Genomic DNA, 26,108 nt, shown 5'->3' with positions numbered 1-26,108 from the left:
TGTTGAACTCAAAAAGCTCTCCTTCCCCTTATAAAATCCATATAAACCTTTGAAGAATTTAAATACAAGCAAATGAGGTGGGGGTAGGAGGACTCTTCCTACCCCAATGGGACTGTCCCGCTTCACCGCTGAAATAATTTTCTCAAATACTCTCTACGCCGCCGATTACACGCTCTCGGCCCACCTGGGTGGGATGGGGCGGGGAGCGGGAGTGAGAAACCGGCGGCCGCATTTAGCATCCCGGGACCTGGAACTCTGCCGCACACTTGGCCGGGGGCGGGGACGGGGGCGTGGTAAGGAGGCAACCGGGCGGGAGCCCACAGGCTAGGCTAGAGAGGCTGCTCTACTCCCAGTTCCGGGTCCTGTAGATCAAGCGGGCCGAGCGGCGCGCAGGCTCCCCCTCCAGCCCCCAGGCTCCGCCTTCTCCTCCTTCAGATCTCCTCCGGGGCGCAGCGGGTGGCCGCAGGGTCCCAATAGTGGCCGCCCGAGCAATGAGAGCCGCCGGCCCAAGTGCGCGCCCGGCGCTGGCGCTGCTGCTGCTGCTGGCCGGAGCCGGGGTGTTGGCCGCTGCCGCCGCGCCCCTTGCCCCGCCGCTCTTCAACGTGAGCCTGGACGCGGCTCCCCAGCTGCGCTGGCTGCCAGTGCTGCAGCACTACGACCGGGACTTCTTGCACTCCGCCATGGCCCACATCATCGGGTGAGCGCCGGCGAGGGGGCGCGGGCGCCGGTGGGAGTGTGGGAAAGCCCAGACACGTGCTGCCCAAACACTCTCCAGTCCCCGGGCGTCTGGAGTGGCAGCGGGTAGGGGCGCCCAGAACTGGCATTGGCCACTGCTCCAGGCCGGCAGCGTCGGGGTTGGGGGTGACCCGGCGCAGCTGGTTTAACTTTCAAGTCAGGTGTCACCAATGGCATCCTCGTCGACCAGCCATTCTGGATCAAGGTGGCGTGCGTATTGTCAACTGGGCTGTCGCCCCGGCTGCTCAGCTACAGAGTAGGGAACGCACCCCCACGCACTCCTAGCAGGCCTCGAGGGACCCCAGGCTCACCCCTTTGGGATCCACTCTCCGTCGCCCTCTTTCCCGCTCTTGGATGTTCTTTTCTCTCATGGACTCCGCGTTCGGGTGGTGCTGGCTGGACCTGGATTGTCAGCTCTTTGGGTAAGGGAGGCATCTAGAACTCACCCCGAGAACGAAAGCTTTAGGTAGCCCCCCCAGCACCCCCACTACACACGCATAGTACCGACCTCCGAGCAGATCAGACACCCTCGTGGTTTTTCCTTTCTAGAGATTATGTCCCGCAATGGGTCCTTGCATTGATCAGAAAAGTCGTCCCGGAGCTGAAACTCCTCCTGCCGCAGCCCTTCGCCGACGAGATACGCGGCATGTGCGACGCCCTGGACTTCAACCTGGTTGACTGCATTCTTCTCAACCTGGCCTACGAGTTCAGTGCGTGAGTGCGCAGCGCTAGCACGGATTAATTTGCGATTTAGCGGGGATTGGAGAAGGAAATGGCAACCCACTCCAGTGTTCTTGCCTGGAGAATCCCAGGGACGGGGGAGCCTGGTGGGCTGCCGTCTCTGGGGTCCCATAGAGTCGGACACGACTGAAGGGACTTAGCAGCAGCAGCAGCAGCCAGCGACATTTGAGTGGGAGGAGATGTGCTTTCAGTGTGATAAAAAGAGGGTGCTGACCGGGCTCTCCAGAAACCTACAGTGCTTCCTCTTTTCTTCTCTGGGTGAGTCTGAGCAGCAGATTATGAGCTTCAAGAAGAAAAGCACCTTCTCTGACCTCAACACTGAACTGTTCTTGGATCTGAAGCCTCCTTTTTTCCCTTCTCCAATCCGGGTAGCCTCCCACTTTCAAAACTCTGTTAACACGTAGTCTCCCAGGAAAGTTTTGAAATAATCTCCCACTTAAGTTAACCCAGTGACGGTCCAACTTTATAGTCAGGGGGTTGTCCCAGCATTCATTTGTTTCTCTGACTTTATCCCTCCATGTTCATCATGGCTAGTAATCAGGACTCCTCTTTCTCAGCCCATTTCCTCCGCGGGTGGGAGCACAGTACACTGTTCTGGCTTGTAGGGCTAGCCAGTGTTTGATACCTGCAGTGGGCATGATCAGCTGTGGTGCACACCGGGGAAAGCAATCGGAGTGTGTGGTGGATCCCAGGCAGAGTGAGGGGGGAGCCTCAAGTCTGTGGGCTCAGTAACAGGTCTTGGAAGTAAGAGAGATTTGACTTGATTTCTGTCTTCAGGACTTACTGTTTTGCCACCAGACCAGCTTCATCTAGTAACATCTTTTAGATACTTATAACTTCTGCCTGCAAAAGATATTTAAAAAAACATTTTTTTTTCCCCTTTGGATAATGAAACTTTACTGCTTCTTGGCATCTCCTAGAATACCTAGGCAGGATAGGTTAAGAAGCACTGTGACTGCCATTCTCTTCGGGGAAATGTTTTAAGACACAAATAGACACAAATATGTTAAAGTGCTTTTCAATTGACCTAAGTTAATTTTGTCATTCTTCGTCTCCTACCCCTGTCTTTTCCCTATTCTGACGTGACTTTCTCAGTGAAAAAATCAGTTATTTTCATTTTCCTCTTCTTTTGTTGGAGTCACTGTATTCAAACCAACTAAAGCAAAAGTTCTAGTAAAGAAATTCTAACTTTTGGATTTGATTTTAAGGTATATACTGAATTGCCTGACAAGGAAAAGCACCACCAGATTCCACTAGCATTAACAAAGGAAATGTTTTGTCCTCATTTCTGGTATAAGACTTTTTGAATAAGATTAAGCAAGACTGTGGTTGCTGTTGTTCAGTTGCTAAGTCATGTCTGACTCTTTGTGACCCCATGAACTGTAGCACACCAGGCTCCTTTGTCCTCCACTATCCTGGAGTTTGCTCAGACTTAAGTAAGACTAGCTACCCTTTATTGAGCCTCCTAGGTACGAGGCCCTGGAGATGGTATTACATTTTGTAATGTGGAAACCAAGCCTCAAAGGGGACAATTTGCTGAAAGTCAGGTGCATGTTGAGTCATCAGAGCTGCTGCTAAAAGCACATGACCCCGTGCGCTGCGGCACATCTCCCAGAGCAGAGCCCAGCTCCCTGTTGTCACCTGTGCTTAGGGGCCTCCCATGAAAAAACATTTGGCATGACACAGAAGAACTGTTGCCCCCCAATTTTGAAAAATCACCTTGGACAGAAAGTCTACAAACTTTATCTACTTCTGGTGTTCTGTCAGTTCCTTTCTTGACATGAACTCTTTGAAGATCAGAAACCTTGATGGTGGTGGTGGTGGTTTAGTCGTTCGGTCTTGTCCGACTCTTTATGACCCCACAGACTATAGCCTGCCAGGCTCCTCTGTCCACGAGATTCTTTCGGCAAGAATACTGGAGTCAGTAGCCATCCCCTTCTCCAGGGGATCTTCCCAACCCAGGGATCAAACCTCCGTCTCTTCTGTCTCCTTCTTGGCACCACTGCCAAGAAGGTGCCACCAGAAACCTTGGAAAAAATTAAAACCTGACCAAGCTTCCTTTTTTAAAATGACAAAAAAGTAAAATTTGTTTCCTCTTAATTATAAAAGTACTATATAATCTTTATGGAAAATTAATAAAGAAAAGAATAAAGAAAATTAAGCACAATCTTGTTACTCAGAAATGACCATCCATCCTTCAATATATTTACTCTCAGTTTGTGTGTGTGTGTATGTGTGTGTGTATCTTTCCCCTGCCCTAGAATTGAACATGATATATTTAAATATTTTTATGTAATATTACATATTCTTAGGGAATATGGACATTTAGACATCTTAACAAACCTCTTCCTCTTTTCCTCAAAATACATCTCTCCGGCTGGTAGTTCTTAAAAGATTCTTTTGTTAGCTCTGTGCAGGGAGCCCTAAGGAGGACTGGAAAAGTGCTAAACCCGTAAATTGTTCACCCCTTTCTCAAGAAGAGAAAGTGCAGCAATTTATGAGGCAGAATAGTTTGATGCCACTGTACTTGTTCTGAGAAATTTGGAAGAGAGATGAGCTTCAACCAGCTTTGAATAGCATGTTAAATAGATATATGCTTCCAAGCAGAGGAGCAGGCAAATTTAAGTGATCTCACTGAGCCCAGAATAGGTCCATTTCAGATTTAGATTTAGGATGAAATTCTCTCTCAGTATGTTTTCAATGTCATGTGTGCTGAGAGCAAAGGTCTAGTAACACTGAAGAAGCACTAGAGCTGTGTCCAGTTGTCTTTCTCATCTTGAATTATGAATCCATAGGATTACATAGCGTATGTGTTCTTTATAAAAGGGAAAAAAAAAAAAAAACACTTTGAGGACTTATTTTTTAAATAAAAAGTTCGTTTCCTTTTTCTTGTTTTTGTTGTTCACTCATGTTAAACTTTTCCCTTTTCCCAGATTCTGCACCAGTATTGTGGCTCAGGACTCCAAAGGCCACATTTACCATGGCCGGAATCTGGATTATGTTTTTGGAAGTTTCTTACGCAACTTGACTTTGGATGTACAGTTCATAAAGAATGGGCAGGTATAGTCCGTACAGTGTGAGATTCAGAAATCAGAGACTTGCTAACCGGTTGGCCATCACTTAGATGGTCTGCAGCTTAAGTGTGTTATCAATTTAAGATACAAAAAACATCAACCTCCTGGAAAAACAAAACTATGGAGAGATTTACATCAAGTATGCCTGTAGAAATGAGAGTCATTTATTATTACTGAGCACCTACTTACAGAGCTCAATCACTTTTCCCTAGGGAAATCTCTATGGAAATATGATCAATCATCTACTTGGTTTCTTTCTTTTTGTTGTTGTTGTTGTTGGACCATTCAGCATGCAGAATCTTAGTTCCCTAGCAGGGATGGAACCCGCACCCCCAGCACTGGAAGGCAGAATTTTAACTACTGGACAGCTAGGGAAGTCCCAATCGTCTACTTACAATACTAAGTCAGCTCTCTGCTTTTCCATGTTCAGGCTGCTGCTAGAATAGGGAGGGGCTGGATAGCACAGTGGCTAGGAACACCTACTTTGGGGATCTAACAGGGCTGGGTTTGAATCATACTTCTGTTACTCCCTTTGTGAACCTGAGAAATTACTTATACCCATTTTGCAGATTACAGCTCAGAGAGGTTAATAACTACTTTATGGAGATAGTTATAAAGGTTCAATGAAGTGATCTATGCAAAGCATAAGGCAGATGCTTGATAAATAGTGGCCAAATAATAAATAGTTCTTTACAACTATAATTGACCCAAACTACTCTCTTTAATATTTAAGAAATTATACTTAAATCTTTTTATTTTCTTTAAAAGTACAACCCATGGACGGAGGAGCCTGGTAGGCTACAGTCCACTGGGTTGCAAAGAGTCTGACACGACTGAGTGGCTTCACTTCACTTTCTCAGTGCTCAGGCTATTATTATCAAATTCAACTGTTTACACTTGCGTATTGTCTTTCTGATGAGGGCTCATGACCAATAAATTGTTTTGCTAAATTAAGAATAGGTTATCTGGTTTTCCTGGGACTTGCCTGGGAGTCCAGTGGCTAAGACTCAATGCTCCCAATGCAGGGGTCCAGGTTCCATCTCTGGTCAGCATGCATCCTGCATGCTGCAACTGAAAAAAAAAAAAAGATGACACAACCAAAGATCCTGCATACTGGAACAAAGACCTGGCACAGCCAAATAAATAAATACTAAAAAATAAAAGAACAGGTTATCTGCCCAATAACAAGTTATCCATTGAATAATTAAGCTTTTAAATCCTTTATGACTATACAGTGGAAGTAAGAAATAGATTTAAGGGGCTAGATCTGCTAGACAGGGTGCCTAATAAACTATGGACGGAGGTTCGTGACATTGTACAGGAGGCAGGAATCAAGACCATCCCCAAGAAAAAGAAATGCAAAAAAGCAAAATGGCTGCCTGAGGAGGCCTTACAAATAGCTGTGAAAAGCAAAGGAGAAAAGGAAAGATATACCTATTTGAATGCAGAGTTCTGAAGAATAGCAAGGAGAGATAAGAAAGCCTTCCTCAGCTATCAATGCAAAGAAATAGAGGAAAACAATAGAATGGAAAAGACTAGAGATCTCTTCAAGAAAATTAGAGATACCAAGGGAACATTTCATGCAAAGATGGGCTCGATAAAGGACAGAAATGGTATGGACCTAACAGAAGGAGAAGATATTAAGAAGAGGTGGCAAGAATACACAGAAGAACTGTATAAAAAAGATCCTCACAACCCAGATAATCACGATGGTGTGATCATTGACCTAGAGCCAGACATCCTGGAATGTGAAGTCAAGTGGGCCTTAGAAAGCATCACTATGAACAAAGCTAGTGGAGGTGATGGAATTCCAGTTGAGCTATTTCAAATCCTGAAAAGATGATGCTGTGAAAGTGCTGCAGTCAACATGCCAGCAAATTTGGAAAACTCAGCAGTGGCCACAGGACTGGAAAAGGTCTGTTTTCATTCCAATCCCAAAAAAAGGCAATGCCAAAGAGTGCTCAAATTACTGCACAATTGCACGTGCTAGTAATGCTCAAAATTCTCCAAGCCAGGCTTCAGCAATACGTGAACTTCCAGATGTTCAAGCTGGTTTTAGAAAAGGCAGAGGAACCAGAGATCAAATTGCCAGCATCCACTGGATCATCAAAAAAGCAAGAGAGTTCCAGAAAAACATCTATTTCTGCTTTCTTGACTATGCCAAAGCCTTTGACTGTGTGGACCACAATAAGCTGTGGAAAATTCTGAAAGAGATGGGAATACCAGACCACCTGACCTGCCTCTTGAGCAACCTGTATGCAGGTCAGGAAGCAACAGTTAGAACTGGACATGGAACAACAGACTGGTTCCAAGTCAAGAAAGGACTACATCAAGGCTGTAAATTGTCACCCTGCTTATTTAACTTCTATGCAGAGTACATCATGAGAAACACTGGGCTAGAAGAAGCACAAGCTGGAATCAAGATTGCCGGGAGAAATATCAATAACCTCAGATACGCAGATGACACCACCCTTATGGCAGAGAACTAAAGAGCCTCTTGATGAAAGTGAAAGAGGAGAGTAAAAAAGTTGGCTTCAAGCTCAACATTCAGAAAACTAAGATCATGGCATCTAGTCCCATCACTTCATGGCATCCAATCCCATCACTTCATGGCAAATAGATGGGGAAACAGTGGAAACAGTGGCTGACTTTATTTTGGGGGGCTCCAAAATCACTGCAGATGGTGATTGCAGCCATGAAATTAGAATTGATGCTTTTGAGCTGTGGTGTTGGAGAAGACTCTTGAGAGTCCCTTGGACTGCAAGGAGATCCAACCACTCCATCCTAAAGGAGATCAGTCCTGGCTATTCATTGGAAGGACTGATGTTGAAGCTGAAACTCCAATACTTTGGCCACCTCATGCAAAGAGCTGACCCATTTGAAAAGACCCTGATGCTGGGAAAGAGTGAGGGCAGGAGGAGAAGGGGACAACAGAGGATGAGATGGTTGGATGGCATCACCAATTCAATGGACATAGGTTTGGGTGGACTCCGGGAGTTGGTGATGGACAGGGAGGCCTGGTGTGCTGCGGTTCATGGGGTCGCAAAGAGTCAGACACAACTGAGCGACTGAACTGAACTGAACTGAATTAAGCTCTTATTCTTATCTAGTAGTCATAGTTTTGAAAGTATTTTCAGATACAGGGCTTCTTTTGATTTGCATAGCAGCCCTGTGAAGCAGACTCAAATCAGTACTTCCATTTTTATCCGCCAGATGAAAGGGCTGGGCCTTAGACAGTGACTTGCTCCAGGCAACAGGAGGAGATGAGGCAGAGGTGGGACCAAACCCAGGCCTTCAACCTTCAAGCTGTTTTCTCCACAAAACTCAGACTGTAAATTAGTCTCCTGCCCCAGCTAAGAGTCTATGCAAAATGACCTGTCACAGACAATTGAAAGCATTCATGCATGCTCAGTCACTAAGTCATCTCTGACTCTTTGCAGCCCCATGGACTGCAGCCTGCCAGGCTACCCTGTCTATGGGATTTCCCAGTCAAGAATATTGGAGTGAGTTGCCATTTCTTCCTCCAAGGGATCTTCCTGACCCAGGGATTGAACCTGCATCTCCTGCATTGATAGGTAGATTCTTTACCACTGGGCCACCTGGGAAGCCCAATTGAAAGTGTAGAAATTTAGAAATAAAAGCAATTTTTCAGAGCTATAAGATACAATATCTTACAAATTCTATCTTATAATTACATATTCTAAAATATCTGGGAAACTGCAACTGATTTTGATTTTTATAACTTTAATTTTCTGAACTCTTCAAAAGTGACATGAATGTGAGTATATCATGAAAATGAAGTGACCATATGATTACTTTTTTCTTCCTATAGTTAACATTTTGCAAAGGCTTTAATAATGAGTAGACTTGTTACCATTTTACCTCCATGAGTGGAAATGGGGAGAATTCATGGAAGGCCCTCAGTGTGTCTTGGGTAAGAGGTCATTTAGAAAATTGAGGCCACTGCTTTTCTCATGTAATTTAGCCACTTTAAATTGTTTTATAATCGAACAAGGTGGAAATATACAGCTAAATGAAAAGTTACTGGCGTAAAATTCAGCTTTTTAGGAAAAAATGAAGCTATGTCCATTCATTTCTCAAAATATAAAAATATTAGTTCACTTTTATTGAACCATATGAGCTGGGCACTCTTCTAAGTACCTCTTTGAAAATTGAAATCTGGGGACTTCCCTAGTGGTTCCAGTGGTTAAGACTCTCTGCCTTCAGTTTAAGGAGTGTGAGTTCAGTCCCTGGTCTGGGAACTAAGATCCCATATGCTGTGTGATGTGGCCCCCCCAAAAAAGAAAAATGAAATCTGGTGTCTGAAATAGCTAGTAGAGTGTCTTTTTTTTTTCTCAGGGATATAGTAATGTCTTGCAGTCATTGAAGTTCACTTCTTTAATTTAAAGTGGGAGCAAAGCAAAAAAAAAAAAAGAAACAATAAATAAAGTGGGAGTAATCCCTACAACTCATGGAATAATCAGGGGATTAAGTGAAAGATGTATGTAAAAATTTTCTTCATAATTAAAATTTAAATTTGATTATTACTAAACGGTTTTACTTGTTTCCCTTTACTTTGTAGAGTTTATAAGAGCATGATATTAATTTCTTATAATTGAGTCAAGCCAAGTTTCTAAATGGAAGCCCATTTGCTACTTCTAGGATGAGCTTCTGTTTTTCTGTATGGAGCAGTTTGATGAAGCTTATTGATCCCGTCTTAAAATAATGTTTTATAAATACATGAAATGTACAACATTGTGAAGAAACCAGTTATGTTGAAATACAGCTATTTCTATATTATACTTTTCTTAACAGATTAGCTAGTAAAATTTAACAATGGGTCTAATAACTCCACCATAAATGCAGAATAGTGATAAGTATGAATGATATTTCAAGATATGTATGTATGATGCCATTATGTAAGTGAAAATACCTGCAATTTCTCCTGGTGATGAAACCATAGGCACTCTATAACTACACAAGTTCTTGCATTTATTCATTACAGAGGGAGTAAAATTTCAGTTAGAAGTTAGTGAAAATAAAGATGTATCTTTTTTTTCCCTCATCAAAGGTCACAGATCCACTGACTTCTGTCCCTGGGCCCTCAAAGTTAAATCTAGAAGGCTATTTCAGAGTATTAGGATGGAACTTAAAAAAAGAAATCCATGAAATTTGGGGGCAAAACAGGTATTTCAAAGTACTTTGATTGGCGTAATAAGATGATATCTTATCTCTTGATTTCAGATTGCCTACACAGGAACCACCTTTGTTGGCTATGTAGGATTATGGACGGGTCAGAGTCCACACAAGTTTACAGTTTCTGGTGACGAACGAGGTACTCAAACTCCCAAGCATTTTTAGCCCTATCCCTGTTCAGTTTTATCCAAGCACGTCATTCACTCAGCCAACAGAGCACACGGAACACCTTCCGTGTTCCGTGCTTCCGTTCAGTGGGGGAAGGTGGGCAGTGTGCATGTGAGCAATGAACATGATTTCAGCTACTGATAAGTGCTCCCAAGAAAGTAAAACAGGAAGATGTGGTAGAGAATGAAGTCGGGCATGAGCAAGTACTACAGGGATAGGGTCAGGGAAGGCTTGACTTACATGACCCAGGTCTACAGAACCTGGGTGAGGAATTCCAGAAACAGGACTGTAATGTGGCTACAGGATGGAGTAAGGGGGAGTATATTAGAGATGGAGAAGGAGGCTGAGGCCAGGTGCAGGGTTGTGAGGAGGAGTTTGGGTTCTAAGCAAAATGGAAGCCCTAGGAAGATTCTGGGGCTTCCCTGGTAGCTCAGTTGGTAAAGAATCCACCTGCAATGCAGGAGACCCTGGTTTGATCCCTGAGTTGGGAAGATCCCCTGGAGAAGGGAACGGCTACCCACTCCAGTAGTCCATGGGGTCGCAAAGAGTCAGACACAACTGAGCGACTTTCACAGGAAGATTTTAGGCCAGGGTGAACAGATCTGTTTTGCTTTTACATTCTTAACTTTCATTTGGTTGCTCTATAGAGGCTAGATCATGTTGGGTTAAGATGGATACAGAAGACTGTCTGGAAACGATTGCAGTCATTAGAGGATATAGCGATGGCATTACACAAACAACATCTGTAAAGCACTTTACCATTTTCTGTGCATTTTCTCTAAGTTCTCTCATTAGACCCTCCCAGCAGTCCTGTTAGTTAGGCTGGGCTGATTTTATTAACTGGATCTATTATGCAAAAGAGGAAACTGAAGCTACAAGGTGAAGACAGCTAGTAGATGGGAGAGATGGTTCTCAAATTGATCTCCTGGGTCCGTTGCCTCTATTATACAGCCCACTCCCATGCCCCAAGGCTCAGGGGACACCACTCAGTTACCCAACATGTGGGAAACCCTGAGAAAACTCGGCTCTGTCCTTGGTCTCTGTCCTCAGGAATTTGCAGCTGAATAAAGGAGAAAGACATGTACCAGGAGTCTCATTTCCATTGATGTATTCTTACCTTTTTATATAAGCCTGACTGGAAGATGCTGGTTGAGGATGTATCTGTGTCCATAATAGTTCTTTATCCTCTTATATTTCTTCATTTCCTTAAGTGTCAGCTGTGAATGAGACTAATTCTCAACCAGTGGTACCCAAACCACCGCATGACGGTTACTGAAGTTTTACAGAGAATGAACAAAAGGGGCTTTGCTTCCATCATTTTGTGGCTCAGATTGTTTAACTGATAGTTATGGTTATGAGCAGATTAAAAAAGTAAAAAGTAAAAAACAAACCTCTTTTATCTAATGAAAACTAGTTCAATCATTAGCCTGCTAAGATTGAGTTAAAATGCCTGAACGATTGCCTCTGGGGCAGCAATTCTAGTGTGTGTCAACATTATGATTCCTTCCTTGACAGATAAAGGCTGGTGGTGGGAGAATATGATCGCAGCCCTTTTTCAGAGACACTCACCGGTCAGCTGGCTTATCCGCACTGTGAGTATTTTTACTGTCAAGCTCACCTCACCCTCAAAGCTTCCCTGGTGGTTCAGTGGTAAAGAATCCCACCTGCCAATGCAGGAGATGCGAGTTCCATTCCTGGGTTGGGAAGATCCCCTAGAGAAGGAAATGGCAACACACTCCAGTGTTCTTGCCTGGAGAATCCCATGGACCGAGGAGCCTGGAGGGCTACAGTCCATGAGGTTGCAAGAGTTGGACATGACTGAGCAACTGAGCACATAGCATGCACAGAGCATGAAGAGGCTGCACTCCAAGGTGCCTGGCGAGAGTTTGGTCAAGAAGGAGAATCTTTGTCATAGGCTCCGGTTTTCCACAATAGCTGATTGCGATAAGAGATCAAGCTTTTCTAAGGATGTAGATGTACCCTTCTTTTAGAATCTCCAACTGCAAATGCGTTCATCTCCATCGGCAAGTATCTTAATGAGCAAAACAAATGTGTTAGAAGATAACTCTATGCACAACAAAAGGAACATCTGGCTTTACATTACCTATTAGTCAGCAGAGTTCCAAGCCACGTATAAATTGTGGTCTGACCACAGAAAGCACATTTTTTTGAAGCATACCTCTGGTGAAAGGAGCTGGCCCTGCCTCCCTTTTAGCCTTTTGGGCCTTTCCTTGTCCTGCTGTAAATAATCAAGACTCTCTAGGCTTGAAATTTTCCTAAACTTTTTACTTGAATATTCCCTAAATATGTTAATAAACACTGCACCCCTCACATATTTTTTTTTATTTTATTTTATTTTTAAACTTTACATAATTGTATTAGTTTTGCCAAATATCAAAATGAATCCACCACAGGTATACATGTGTTCCCCATCCTGAACCGTCCTCCCTCCTCCCTCCCCATACCATCCCTCTGGGTCATCCCAGTGCACCAGCCTCGTGCATCAAACCTGGACTGGCAACTTGTTTCTTACATGATATTTTACATGTTTCAATGTCATTCTCCCAAATCTTCCCACCCTCTCCCTCTCCCACAGAGTCCATAAGACTGTTCTATACATCAGTGTCTCTTTTGCTGTCTCGTACACCGGGTTATATTTTAAGATGACTTCTAAAGTATTGCATCTTAAGATTAAAAAGCTGCAAAAATCCAGTGTATTGGATGCATTGATGTTTAAAAATAAAACTATAATTTAAATCTTTTCAGGGGAATCTAAATACCAAGAGTTTTTTTTTCATTTTATAATTTACATATAATAAAATGCAGAAATATTAAGGGTTTTATTCAGTGTGTTTTGGCAATTTTACACACTCATTTATCCATCCATGTAACCACCAAACATACACAAAATATAGACCCTAACAACTAAAATAAAATGTACAATGTAAGAGTTGTCAGTTAAGTTTTATTTGCAGCAAAATGAGGAGTATAGCCAGGGAGTCATCATTTCAGATATCTCTGAGAAACTGCTCCAAGAGATGGGGGGAAGATCAGTATAATATATGATTTCAGTGAAGGGGGAACGGGCTGTCAAACACTTCTTTTGGCAGAGGCTTGCCGCTAGTCATAAGGAGCAGATGTCATCATTGATTATTTTAATGCTTTTCTAGGTATGAGGAAATGAAAGAATTGGGCTCATAAAATCTTCTCCTGAAAGTAACTATTTGAAGGCCCTGTTCTGCCGGTTTTTCCCAAAGCACAAAATGCCTCATTCCTCATCTCTCCACCTTGAACTCCTTTCAGGGTATGTTGAAGGTCAGCAACTGCAGTGGCTAGTGACCTGATCTTTGTAGAGGCACACGGTGGGTGACAGGTTTTAGTTGGCAGATGTTTCCAAATGTCCCTGGAAATTTTCCCTAGTGCTCCTTTCTGGTCAACTTCCAACCTTCTCTGACTCCCCACCTCCTTGCCAGGCACCACTCTGACTTCTATCAGTATAAAAAGTTTTGCCTGTTGTAGAATTCATGTACCCCAAATTGTAGTACATAGACTCTTTTTCTTTCACTCAGCATGTTTTTCAGACTCATCCTTATTGGTATCACGAGTTCATTCCTTTTTATTATCGAAGAAGATTGTATGAGTATGCCACAACCTATCCATTTTATTGTTAATAAATGGACATTGGGTCATTTCCAGTTTGGGGCTGTTGAGTTGGTTTGTTCTGAACTCAGCAAAATTATATGTGAGGCAATAAGAGGTGATATTGCGATGGAATACATGATGGAATATGTTTTGGATTATGTTACCTATAGCATCCCCCAAGTGCTAGCGAAGAATTCATTGCCTCTAACAGAATTCTGTAAGAACAAAGTGAAAGAACATCAGTAAGAAATACCGAAAGTAGCTGGACTTTCCTGGTGGCCAGTGCCTATGAATAAGGCTGCTGTATAAATTCTTGTACCAGTCTTTTTGTAAACTTATATCCAGTTTAGTTGGTTACATAAGTACTTAAGAGTGGGATTATTGGGTCATAAGGTTGATGTGTATTTAATTGAAGTAATGCCATACAATTCATATGCCATACTATTCATCCATTTTAAAGTATACAACTCACTAGTTTTTAGTATAAGTCACAGTTATGCAACCATCACTATGGTCAGTTTTAGAACATCTTCATTCCCCTGAGGAGAAACCTGCACCCATTAGCAGTCACTCCATTTCCTCTGTTCCCTGAGATAGATGAGCTTCCTATCTCCCCCTCAGTGTGCCACTAGGGTGAATAATAGCAGTCACCACTGCCTTCAGTATTTCTTTCTTTTTTTTTTGTCTTGACTGCACCATGTGGCGTGTGGGATCTTAGTTCCCTAACCAGGGATCAAACCCATGGCCTCTGAATTGGAAGCACGGAGTCATAACCACTGGACCACCAGGAAAGTCCAGCTACTTTCAGTATTTCTTACTGATGTTCTTTTGCTTTGTTCTTACAGAATTCTGTTAGAGGCAATGAATTCTTCGCTAGCACTTAGAGGATGCTATAGGTAATATAATCCAAAAAATATTCCATCACGTATTCCATCACAATATCATCTATTGCCTCACATATAATTTTGCTGAGTTCAGAACAAACCAGCTCAAGTCTCACTACCCTACCCTGACAGCAAGCGATATACATAAGGCTGGGAAAAGTCCACAAAGCTTGCCGTGGTTAATGGTTTATGATGCTGAATGATGGCACCTTTGCAGACCCCAGTGTTTTGAATCGTTCTTTTGTTTGCCCCTCTCCCTACCCTTGACACTGGACTTTGGCACTATTCAGGAGGGTGAGATGGCTGTACCCTCTAAAAGTGATGAAATAGTGTTGGTGAAGGTGTAGGTGGGAGGGACTGGCCCTCTAGCCAGGACATTCTCCAGCAAGATCAGCTTGAGAAAAGAGTACACGTGGAAGCAGAAGATTTGGAAAGTGATCCCCTTAACCATCCGTGCTGTGGACCTGCGGAAGTGATCAGGAAGTCCAGTTCAGCTTGCCACTCTAACCCAGCACGCTGTCTTTCCTCTCCAGCCCTTTGCCAATCTGTTCATTGAGCTGAAGCTCTTCCCCACCCCCACTCCCAACCCCTCACAATCACTGCTTTCTCTGGTCCGACTTCTGTTTGTCTCTCTGACCTCAGCTCATGTGACACCTCCCTTGGAGGTCTACTCAATGGCCTGGGTAAGGACCAGTCCCCTGCTGTGACTTCCGCAGCATCTCCTCTGGTGGTGACACTCATTACGTTGTGTCGCTATTGTCTGTTGACTTTACTTTCATCTATGGAAGTCTGGGGAGAATAAGGACTGGGCCCATCATATTGACAGCTCTGTTGCCACAGCAGCACAGTGCCTGACATAGTATAGGTATTCAAGAAATGCCTGCAGAGAGAACAAATCAGTGAAGAACATGGGGAGACCTTTGCAAGGGTGATCTGCCTTGAAATCATACAGCCTTTGTTTTGGTGAGCAGGGTCTCTCACCCAAGTGAAGTGAAGTGAAAGTCACTCAGTCGTGTCCAACTGTTTGCAACCCCATGGACTGTACAGTTGATGGAATTCTCCAGGTCAGAATACTGGTGTGGGTAGCCTTTCCCTTCTCCAGGGGATCTTCCCAACCCAGGGATCAAACCCAGGTCTCCTGCATTGCGGGCGGATTCTTTACCAGCTGAGCCACAAGGGAAGCCCTCTCACCCAAAATAACAAGTCAAAGTTCTCTTCTTTTGTGAGAAAAACCCTCCTGCTGTTGCCTTTCCACTGGAGCTTCCTCCGTCTCAGGAGCCCTGATGACAAGGGAATGAGGTCAGAACAGTTCAAGATTATAGCCATGGGTTCATAGAGCAGGAGTATGTGTTTTGGACCAATTGTCCATCACCTGGTGTGGGTAAGTGACAACTATGATGATGCTAATGCAGGTTTGTCTTTCTCTTCAGACTCTGAGTGAATCGGAAAACTTTGAAGCAGCTGTTTACAAACTGGCCAAGACTCCGCTTATTGCTGATGTTTATTACATTGTTGGCGGCACATCCCCCAAGGAGGGAGTGGTCATCACAAGGAACAGAGGTGGCCCTGCAGACATATGGCCTCTAGATCCTTTAAATGGAGCGTGAGTAGAATTAAAGGCTCTGGTCATTTTGTATCAATAATCTTTTTTTTAAATTGATGAGCCTAGAGATACTGTTTATTTTTATATGTGCTTTTTTTTCTTTAGCTGTGTCCCAGTTGACCTCAGGTAAGACAAGATGATGTGCTTTGTTGCAGGTGGTTCCGAGTTGAGACAAATTATGACCACTGGAAGCCAGCGCCTAAAGCAGATGACCGAAGGTAGGCTCTGCACACTGCCTGGTTTGCAGTGTTTTCTTGTGGTCAGGAGAACGTGCCCCTCCTACTCCAGGAAATGGAAAGGACTACAGATGCTGTCCCCTCCCAGAAGATGTACCTGGGCCCCCGGCCAGTGCCTCAGCCAGGATGGGAGAGTGTACTATGTGGTAGACAGCATGACAGGAAGCTGGTTGGGAGTTGGGAGGACAAGGTTGATTCTGGCCTCGGGGGCAGGAACCCTAGATTTCACCACTAGCTCTGCTGATGACTCACTGGGTGGCCTCTTGAGCCTCTGTTGACCTATCTTCCCCACCCCCCCTTTTTTATTTTTTATTTTAAAACTTTTTATTTTGTATTGGGGTATAGCTGATTAACAATGTTGTGATAGCTTCAGGTGAACAGCAAAGGGACTCAGCTGAATGTACACATGTATCCATTCTCTCCCAAGCTCACTCCTATCCAGGCTGCCACATAACATTAAGCAGAGTTCCTTATGCTATACAGTAGGTCTTTGCTGGCTACCCATTTAAATATAGCAGTGTGTACATGTCCGTCCCAAACTCCCTAACTATCCCTTCCTCCCTGGCAACCATAAGTTTGTACTCTAAGTCTGTGAGTCTGTCTGTTGTTGATTCATCTTTAAACGGAAATGATGGAACAAGATTCATGGTTTCCTATGTAAGACTATTTTGGGAAGGAAAATATTTTCTAACTTAAATAAACTGAGGAATTCCCTGGGGGTCCAGTGTTTAGAACTTTGTGCTGAAAGCCTATTCTGAAATCCTGTGTGGGAGCCTGGATTTGATCCCTGTTTGGGAAACTAAGATTCTGCACATGGCCAAAAACACAAACATACAAACAACGACAATAAATAAATAAAACTGGGTGCCTTAATGTCCCTTCTAATTTTGAAAAACTCTGTAATTATAATTCAGTGTGTCTCCAGAGAGCAAGTAGTCATATACTTTTCCTTGATTTTACTGGCCCACATGTCGGATGGCAACGGTTCAGGTCACAGCAAACGTTTTCCCCATCCTGCTTCCTTGAGCAGATGGGGCCACTGGGCCTGGCTCTTGAATGCCTTTACCATGGTGGTCTGAGGCAAGGCAACACACATACGTGGGGGCCAGCGTCTGTTCAGAGGAAAGGGCGATACTGAGGCTAGGCTTTGTATTGAGCCTCCCCAGATGAAAGCTGGAGGGACTCAGGGTTTCCTGAAGTGCCAGATGACCTTTGATCATTGTCCTTACAGGACACCCGCCATCAAAGCCCTGAATGCCACCGGCCAGGCCAACCTCAGCCTGGAGACGCTCTTCCAGGTAACTTGTGTCACAGTGTCCAGTTTTCACCCAGGATGTTTGGTGTCTTTCTCAATAGTGATTAAAAAAAATTCTCTGAAATTGAACATTGTTAAAGTTTTACCTGGTTGAAAACATATAGAAGAAAAGCCAGATGACATTTTCTGAGCTTGTAAACATGTAGATTAACGTGTCCATCTTAACCTTTCTGCATGTTAAAATAAAAAAAAGGTATAGTCATAACATATGTTCATTTGTTTAAAAGAAAAAATAAGAGAAAGGTTTCAAAACTATCACCCCAAGATAAACCAAAGTTATTTTTTTCCTGTAGATAGTCTGCATGTATTTCTCCTACTTTTTAATAGTCTTTGATTTATTGGTAGTATTATTTTATTGAAGTATACTTGCTATAAAATACTATATAAGCTTCAGGTGTACAACATAGTATTCTCGCCTGGAGAATCCCCATGGAGAGAGGTGCCTGGTGGGCTACACTCCCTGGGGCTGCAAAGAACTGGACACGGCTGAGCAACTAAGCACAGCACAGCGCAGCACACAACACAGTGTTTAAAGGTTATAGTCTGTTCCTAGTCATTATAACATATTGGCTCTATTTCCTGTGTTTTGTAATATATCCTTGAATCTTATTTTATATACTAGTTTGTATGTCTGAATTCCATACCCTTAATTTGCTTGCACTCCTTCCTTCTCCCCACTAGTCTGTTCTCTTGTCTATAAGTCTGTTTCTGTTTTGCTATATACATTCATTTTTAATTTTTACATTCAATATATTAGTGATATCATAGAATATGTTTCTTTCTCTGCCTTATTTCACTTAGCATAGTCCCCTCCAAGTCCACCCATGTTATTGCAAATGGCAATATTTCATTCTTTTTTATGGTTAACTAGTATGGTCGCTAAGAGTCGGACACGACTGAGCGACTTCACTTTCCCTTTTCACTTTCATGCCTTGGAGAAGGAAATGGCAACCCACTCCAGTGTTCTTGCCTGGAGAATCCCAGGGACGGGAGCCTGGTGGGCTGCCGTCTATGGGGTCTCACAGGGTCAGACACGACTGAAGCAACTTAGCAGCAGCAGCAGCAGGTGACTCAGTGGTAAAGAATCTGCCTGCAAATGCAAGAGCCACAGGAGACACTGGTTTGATCCCACGGTCTGAACAATCTCTTGAAGGAGGGCATGGCAACTGACTCCAGTGTTCTTGCCAGGAAAATCCCATGGACAGAGGAGCCTAGCAGGCTACAGTCCATGGGGTCGCAAAGAGTCGGACACGACTGAGCGACTTCACTTTCCCTTTTCACTTTCATGCATTGGAGAAGGAAATGGCAACCCACTCCAGTGTTCTTGCCTGGAGAATCCCAGGGACGGGGGAGCCTGGTGGGCTGCCGTCTATGGGGTCGCACAGAGTCAAACACGACTGACGCGACTTAGCAGCAGCAGCAGCAGTATTCCACTGTGTGTGTGTGTGTGTGTGTATGTATGTGTATATATATATATATATATATAGTGTGTGTGTGTGTGTGTATATTCACACGGCAACCCACTCCAGTATTTTTTCCCGGAAAATCCCATGGACAGAGGAGAGGTCCAGGGGGTTGCAAAGAATTGGACATGACTGAGTACACATATATTTATCACATCTTCTTTATTCATTTGTTGATGGACACTTATGTTGCTTCTATATCATGGTAATTGTAAATAATGCTGCCTTGAACATTGGAGTGCATGTATCTTTTTAAATTTTTAGTAGTCTTTTTTAAAATTAAATTTATGTATTTGTAAATGTCTTTTAATATGATTTTTCCCATGCAGGTCTTATCAGTGTTTCCAGTTTGTAACAAGTAAGTGACGTGTTAAGCATGCGTCATGCATCACCCCAGCACGGTAGACTCTCTCATGCACTTTTTGGCTCAGCAGGGACCTGAGGGCTCCCACAGAGTAGGTTGTCTAGGTGCTGTGAACACAACAGTGACAAAGTCTCTGTTCTCCTGGGACCAGCATTCTACTGGCAGGAGCAGGAGGAGGCAGGGAGGGGAAGATAAACTCATGTACCATGTCAAGTGGCAAGTCCATGGAGAAAACCAGAGCTAAGGAGGATAGAGTGATCTGGAAGAAGAGGGCATGACGTGTTCATCACTCTGAGGACTAAACTGTGCCACCTTTGGCTTTCCTTTATCTCCCCGGGGAGTTTCTGCTACCCTCATCCTCATTTCACAGATGATTCAGTGCCTAAGTAAATGATTCTCTTTTAGCCTGTGCCCTTGACAACAGCATTCTGTGAGCTATGGCTTCTCGGATCTACAGGCTGGGATTTCACCCACCTCCTTTTCTGAGGTGAATCGCTGGGCTGTCTTGCCGCTGCCACAGGAGGCTCTTAGTTAAACTTGAAGTGTAGCCCCTGCCAAACTTGCACAGGACTCTCTGAAGGTCCACTGTCACCATCTTAACAAGGCTAAATGGGCCAGTAGCCCACTCCTCAGGGCCCCCTCCCCCTCCCAGTGATGCCTGATTGCCTTATCAACAATCAGTGAGGCAGGGCTTAATTTACTAATATAAAAGAGGAAGCAAGTCAATACAGAGTCCTGTCTCCTTCTTATACTTCCATAAATTCCCAAGCCCAGCATTTCCTACTTTCTCATTATCCTTGCTTCTTTCTCCAAGGCAAGAATATTAAAATGGTATTCTTCAAGAAATAGTCTAGTCGTACGAGATAAGCCCAAGGTTTCCCTGTAAAGAACACTGGAGTGGGTTGCCATTTCCTTCTCCAATGCATGAAAGAGTCTAGTACAGATAAAATTTGTAAAGTGAGTTTTAGTTTCAAATACCCAATTGATTTTTTTCTTTAAAGGATCCTCTTTTACACAACTGTAAAACAGCAGTTTTCCTGACAGCCTCTGGAAGAACTTTTGTAGTATTTGGGTGTTCTAAGATTCCTTAGGTACAATGACACTTTCTTTAAAAAAAAAAAAATTGTTAGTGTATAATTGCTTAACAGTGTTGTGTTAGTCTCTACTGTACAGCAAAGTGAATCAGCTATATGTTTACAATGACATTTTAAAAACTGGTGTTACTCTTCTCACTTTGCACCACAACAGGAATACATGTCTTTGGAATTGTTTTTAAGTACGTCCAGACCTGGAGAATCCCAGGGACGGGGGAGCCTGGTGGGTTGCCGTCTATGGGGTTGCACAGAGTCGGACATGACTGAAGCGACTTAGCAGCAGCAGCAGCAACAGATAAAAAGATAATTGTTAAAAATTCCCTGTAAACATATTCTAACAGCCAAAAACAGAAAAAACAAATTAGTATTTTCCCACTCTAACAAATGAGTTATTTGGGTCACAAATGACCCAGTACTGTATAAGTGAACTAGCTCGTTGAGGGCAGGGAGAGCAAAAACAAAAGATTCTCCTGATTTGTAACATGTATTGACTTCCATGGTGTAAATACCTACCCTGACCTACTTCAGGATTACAGTTGGCTCATAACCTTCCTGAATATTTAACCATTGGTTCTCACTAGCCTCCCGGAGTCAGCTCCAACCCACTTCCACTAGGGCACAATATTGCCCTTTCAATATTCATTTAAAAAATATATATGAAAACCTATTTTTGTGTTCTTATAGTTTTTAAAAGTTATATAAATGATGTTTTTTAAAGATTAGTAGTATAATCAATATTTATCGTAATAAAGCAGTTTCCATACTGTAAACAGCCCATATAACTTTAAATGGTTTCATCATAGACAATCAAATGTAGTATAATTGAGTTAAAAAATTTTCAATTGTTAGTTTTCTCTCATTAAAACTCTGAAATTAATATTATTAATACATTATTCCCCTCCCACCCTGCTTTTTATTATTTTCTTTGGCCTAATTCCCAGAAGTAGGATTACTGAGTTAAAAGACTACAAATGTTTAAATGGCATCTGAAATGCTTTGTCAAAAGAGATTTGTCAGAAATTCTAAAGTTTACCAAGAAGCATTCTTCTCTACTGTCTAATTGAAAACCCAAAAGGAACGACCTTTAAATGATAATGATCCCTGAACCAGAAATAACACAGATCCCTGACTCTCAGGCCCTTTACATGTAATGATTACTATCAACTAAGGATTCAAGATTGCTGGGAGAAATATCAATAACCTCAGATATGCAGATGACACCACCTTTATGGCAGAAAGTGAAGAGGAACTAAAAAGCGTCTTGATGAAAGTGAAAGAAGAGAGTGAAAAAGTTGGTTTAAAGCTCAACATTCAAAAAACTAAGATCATGGCATCTGGTCCCATCACTTCATGGAAAATAGATGGGGAAACAGTGGAAACAGTGTCAGACTTTATTTTTGGGGGGCTCCAAAATCACTGCAGATGATGATTGCAGCCATGAAATTAAAAGACGCTTACTCCTTGGAAGGAAAGTTATGACCAACCTAGATAGCATATTCAAAAGCAGAGACATTACTTTGCCAACAAAGGTCCATCTAGTCAAGGCTATGGTTTTTCCAGTAGTCATGTATGGATGTGAGAGTTGGACTGTGAAGAAAGCTGAGCGCCAAAGAATTGATGCTTTTGAACTGTGGTGTTGGAGAAGACTCTTCAGAATCCCTTGGACTGCAAGGAGGTCCAACCAGTCCATCCTAAAGATCAGTCCTGGGTGTTCATTGGAAAGACTGATGCTAAAGCTGAAACTCCAATACTTTGACCACCTCATGCAAAGAGTTGACTCATTGGAAAAGACCCTGATGCTGGGAGGGATTGGGGGTAGGAGGAGAAGGGGATGACAGAGGATGAGATGACTGGATGGCATCACCAACTCGATGGACATGAGTTTGAGTGAACTCCGGGAGTTGGTGATGGACAGGGAGGCCTGGTGTGCTGCGATTCATGGGGTCGCAGAGTCGGACACGACTGAGTGACTGAACTGAACTGAACTAAAGTCTATTTTATGTGTGAGGTTAATAGAAATGTCTGAACAGAAGCAGTTATCTCTATGCTTCCCCCTTGTGCTGTGCTACAAAATTACATGCCCCTGCAGTAGAACACCATCCTCTGCTGTGGCTATCAGCAGAGGAAATATTGCAGCAGTGATGGAGAATAGAATTGTGACCAAATAAGTAACTGAGATCCTGTTCTGGGAACCTTCATTACCTTTGGATGAGCTCTGCATGTGCTCATAGTGCTGTCTTCAGTCCGGTGTACGATTCAGCTGCAGGGTGCCAGCACCTATCCCTAAATAGCCTGGCTCCAGATGCTTTGAGCATGAATCCCAGATAGTGTCTGGGGCAAGAGGTAGATGAAAGAAATGAAGTGAAGTACCTGAGTGTGTGTGCGCACACACATGCAAGTTATTGGGATCTCTTACTCTGCAGAATGTTGAATGAGTGACATTGTACTTTTCATCCTTAGATCTAGGCAAGTGGGCCCCCGGTCTTGATTCTTGAGCTCTAGGGGCCCCACTCTGGCCTTCCTCTGACTCTCCCATGATATAAGGAATCCACTCAGAGTCTGACCTAAGTACCTAGGACCCTGGAATTCTTAGCCTGAACAGCACCAAAGCCATTTCCAGGGCCTGTGAGGTCTGCTTCCTGCTGGTGGTCTCTTGAGGGCAGTGTGCGGCCATTGTGGATGTCCTGTGTCTGGTGGGGGATGGCTGGGTGTCGCAGCTGAAGCCTGGATGTAACAGTGGAGTGTCCACACATGTGCCACCTGTGGGCAAGGCAGAACGAGGCTGAAGGCCAAAGCCAGCTCTCCCTCCTGCCACGGAGGAACTCAGAGGGATCTGAGAATTTTAAATTTAAACTCAGCCTCCCACAGTGTTTTCAGAATAGGAAAGAACACTTTGTGTGGTTGCTTGAATTATAACTTTTAATTATTCTGACATACGTAGATCTCTATTTGTATTCTTGTCCATGATCCCAAGTGTTAGGGGGAAGGCTTGGGATTGTTTTTTCCTCTTTGGATATTAGAGAAAATGATGTGTATATTAAAATTCCTCTCTTTATTTTCAGCTATACAATCTATACTACCGTAATGAGTGCTGCCAACCCAGACAAGTACATGACTAGGATCAGGAATCTGAGTTAAAAGCAGAAGAGAGAGTTCACCTATTCTATGAAGGTTTGCTAAAGTTGTTATTTTGTGTGTTTTCCCCAAGGGGTGGGGCTAGGGGCAGGTAGATGTGTGTTGGTATTTCTCCTGGAAGACAGTGGCATCCTCAACATTAATACATACATAATATTTTCTGACAGGTATCTGGTGTATGGTTGTCATTTGTGTCAGGTTATTGTTGCAATTGGGCTTTCCTGGTGACTCAGCTGGTAAAGAATCTGCCTGTAATGCAGGAGACTTGGGTTCGATCGCTGGGTCGGGAAGATCCCCTGGAGAAGGGAATGGCAAGCCACTCCAGTATTCTTGCCTGGAAAATCCCATGGACAGAGGAGCCTGGTGGGCTACGGTCTGTGGGGTTGCAAAGAGTTGGACATGACTGAGGTGACAGCATGTACTCATTGTCACAATTAGGTATTTATTTTTAATTGTTTGATTGAAAGCTAATCATCTGATGCCCAGTGACCTTTGCCCTTTATTAAAACCTGCTTTCAGGGCAAAGTGTTACCTCTTCACTTACGGCAGAGGGGCAAATATCTGTAAGACTTCTGTGTGTCCCAAGTAACAGGGAGGCAAGCCCAGTTCCTTTGCAGACAGACCCTGAAGGACCAAGGACACTCAGAATTTGTTGTAGGCATCAGTGAGTCTGTAGGTGAGAGGAAAGATGTAAGGAAGAAGCAGGAGTCCTTTCTGCTGCCCCTAAAATCGAACCATCTTGGCAGCCACTGATGGACAGAACACCTTTTCTGATTGCAAGGATCTTGTGAAGTTTATAAACCTAGCCTGATGTTTGGTCATTCAGTTATGAGGATATTAAAATCAGTTTAAATTAAGCCTATTTTTTTTCCCTTACAGATGATTTTTTAAATGAAATTTTTGAAGAGCTGCACTTTAAAAAATAAAGTGAAAAGATTATATTTTATGACCAATACAGGCTTCTTCCTCATTAAACTTTTCAACCTTGTGCAGTGGGAGCAGGAGGATCCGTCTGGAGCTTGTCATGGTAAAGTGGGTAGTGGGCGTCCTTTCTTCAAGGTTTGCCTTGACCTTCTCTGAGCTTCTTCTATGCCAGCTTGAACAACTCAAAGATAATTTTTTTGATCTCAGAGGGCAAGCTATATCCTCAGGCTTTATTCCCAGCTTCTCACCATTATTTATACCTATGTGGTCATATCTCAGCTTATAAAGAAATGAGCAGGTAAGACCTCCTTATTCATTAGGAAGTGCTTCTGGAAGTATCTGCCAGCCTTAAATAAAATTAACAGCAATTATTTTTAAGCAGAGAGAAGTTTATTAGGGACTAGCAGAGGATTTAACAATTCAAGACAAGCAAACAATGGCAAACCATAGGCAAGTCTAAAAAACAAAGGGGATGTTAGCTTTTATTGGAATGTGGGAGGAAATTGGGGAGCACTGTTTTGAACAAAAGTTCATTAGAAGAAAATGAGAGTTCAAGGTTGTTGCAGTTTCACATTGGTTGCAAGCGATGGTTAGTTTGCTGTTGCTGAGAAATGCAAAAAATATTTCTTCCTCCTGGCTGTATAACCATAGATAACAACTTTCTTTTCATGGCTTCCCCACTCCATTTAAAATCAAGTATGCTTTATCTCTGGTTCCTTTGCCTTTTCTAAAACCAGCTTGAACATCAGGAAGTTCACAGTTCATGTATTGCTGAAGCCTGGCTTGGAGAATTTTGAGCATTACCTTACTAGCGTGTGAGATGAGTGCAATTGTGCAGTAGTTTGAGCAGTCTTTGGCATTGCCTTTCTTTGGGATTGGAATGAAAACTGACCTTTTCCAGTCTTGTGGCCACTGGTGAGTTTTCCAAATTTGCTGGCATATTGAGTGCAGCACTTTCACAGCATCATCTTTCAGGATTTGAAATAGCTCAACTGGAATTCCATCACCTCCACTAGCTTTGTTCATAGTGATGCTTTCTAAGGCCCACTTGACTTCACATTCCAGGATGTCTGACTCTAGGTGAGTGATCACACCATCATAATTATCTGGGTCATGAAGATCTTTTTGTACAGTTCTGTGTATTCTTGCCACCTCTTCTTAATATCTTCTCCTTCTGTTAGGTCCATACCATTTCTGTCCTTTATTGAGTCTATCTTTGCATGGAATGTTCCTTTGATATCTCTAATTTTCTTGAAGAGATCTCTAGTCTTTCTCATTCTGTTGTTTTCCTCTATTTCTTTGCACTGATCACTGAGGAAGGCTTTCTTATCTCTTCTTGCTATTCTTTGGAACTCTGCATTCAGATGCTTATATCTTTCCTTTTCTCCTGCGCTTTTCGCTTCTCTTCTTTTCACAGCTATTTGTTAAGCCTCCCCAGACAGTCATTTTGCTTTTTTGCATTTCTTTTCCATGGCGATGGTCTTAATCCCTGTCTCCTGTACAATGTCACGAACCTCATTCCATAGTTCATCAG

The 26,108-nt window shown here is 43.1% G+C and overlaps 1 protein-coding gene across 4 annotated transcripts; it reads left to right on the top strand.

The window, feature by feature from the left end:
* Positions 1–348: 348 nt before the first annotated feature.
* Positions 349–24,603, top strand: NAAA (N-acylethanolamine acid amidase). 4 transcript variants are annotated; one of them, XM_061420502.1, is made up of 11 exons: positions 349–697; positions 1,285–1,449; positions 4,410–4,536; positions 9,795–9,885; positions 11,430–11,506; positions 15,871–16,043; positions 16,199–16,261; positions 17,511–17,577; positions 19,387–19,415; positions 23,578–23,686; positions 24,530–24,603. In XM_061420502.1, the coding sequence occupies exons 1-10, from the start codon at positions 492–494 to the stop codon at positions 23,651–23,653; spliced, it is 1,074 nt and encodes a 357-aa protein (XP_061276486.1). In that variant the 5' UTR covers positions 349–491; the 3' UTR covers positions 23,654–23,686; positions 24,530–24,603. The 4 variants fall into 4 exon arrangements, 3 of the variants coding, with proteins under 3 accessions (XP_061276486.1, XP_061276487.1, XP_061276488.1); XM_061420504.1 differs by lacking the exon at positions 349–697 and adding an exon at positions 734–1,157; XR_009737071.1 differs by lacking the exon at positions 19,387–19,415 and having other exon boundaries at positions 356–697.
* The last annotated feature ends 1,505 nt before the right edge of the window (positions 24,604–26,108 follow it).

The sequence above is a fragment of the Bos javanicus genome, chromosome 6 (assembly GCF_032452875.1).
Source record: "Bos javanicus breed banteng chromosome 6, ARS-OSU_banteng_1.0, whole genome shotgun sequence".
In the NCBI taxonomy this organism is placed as follows: Eukaryota; Metazoa; Chordata; class Mammalia; order Artiodactyla; family Bovidae; genus Bos; species Bos javanicus.
Note: the sequence above shows the minus strand (reverse complement) of the source record. Positions and strands in the feature narration are given on the sequence as shown.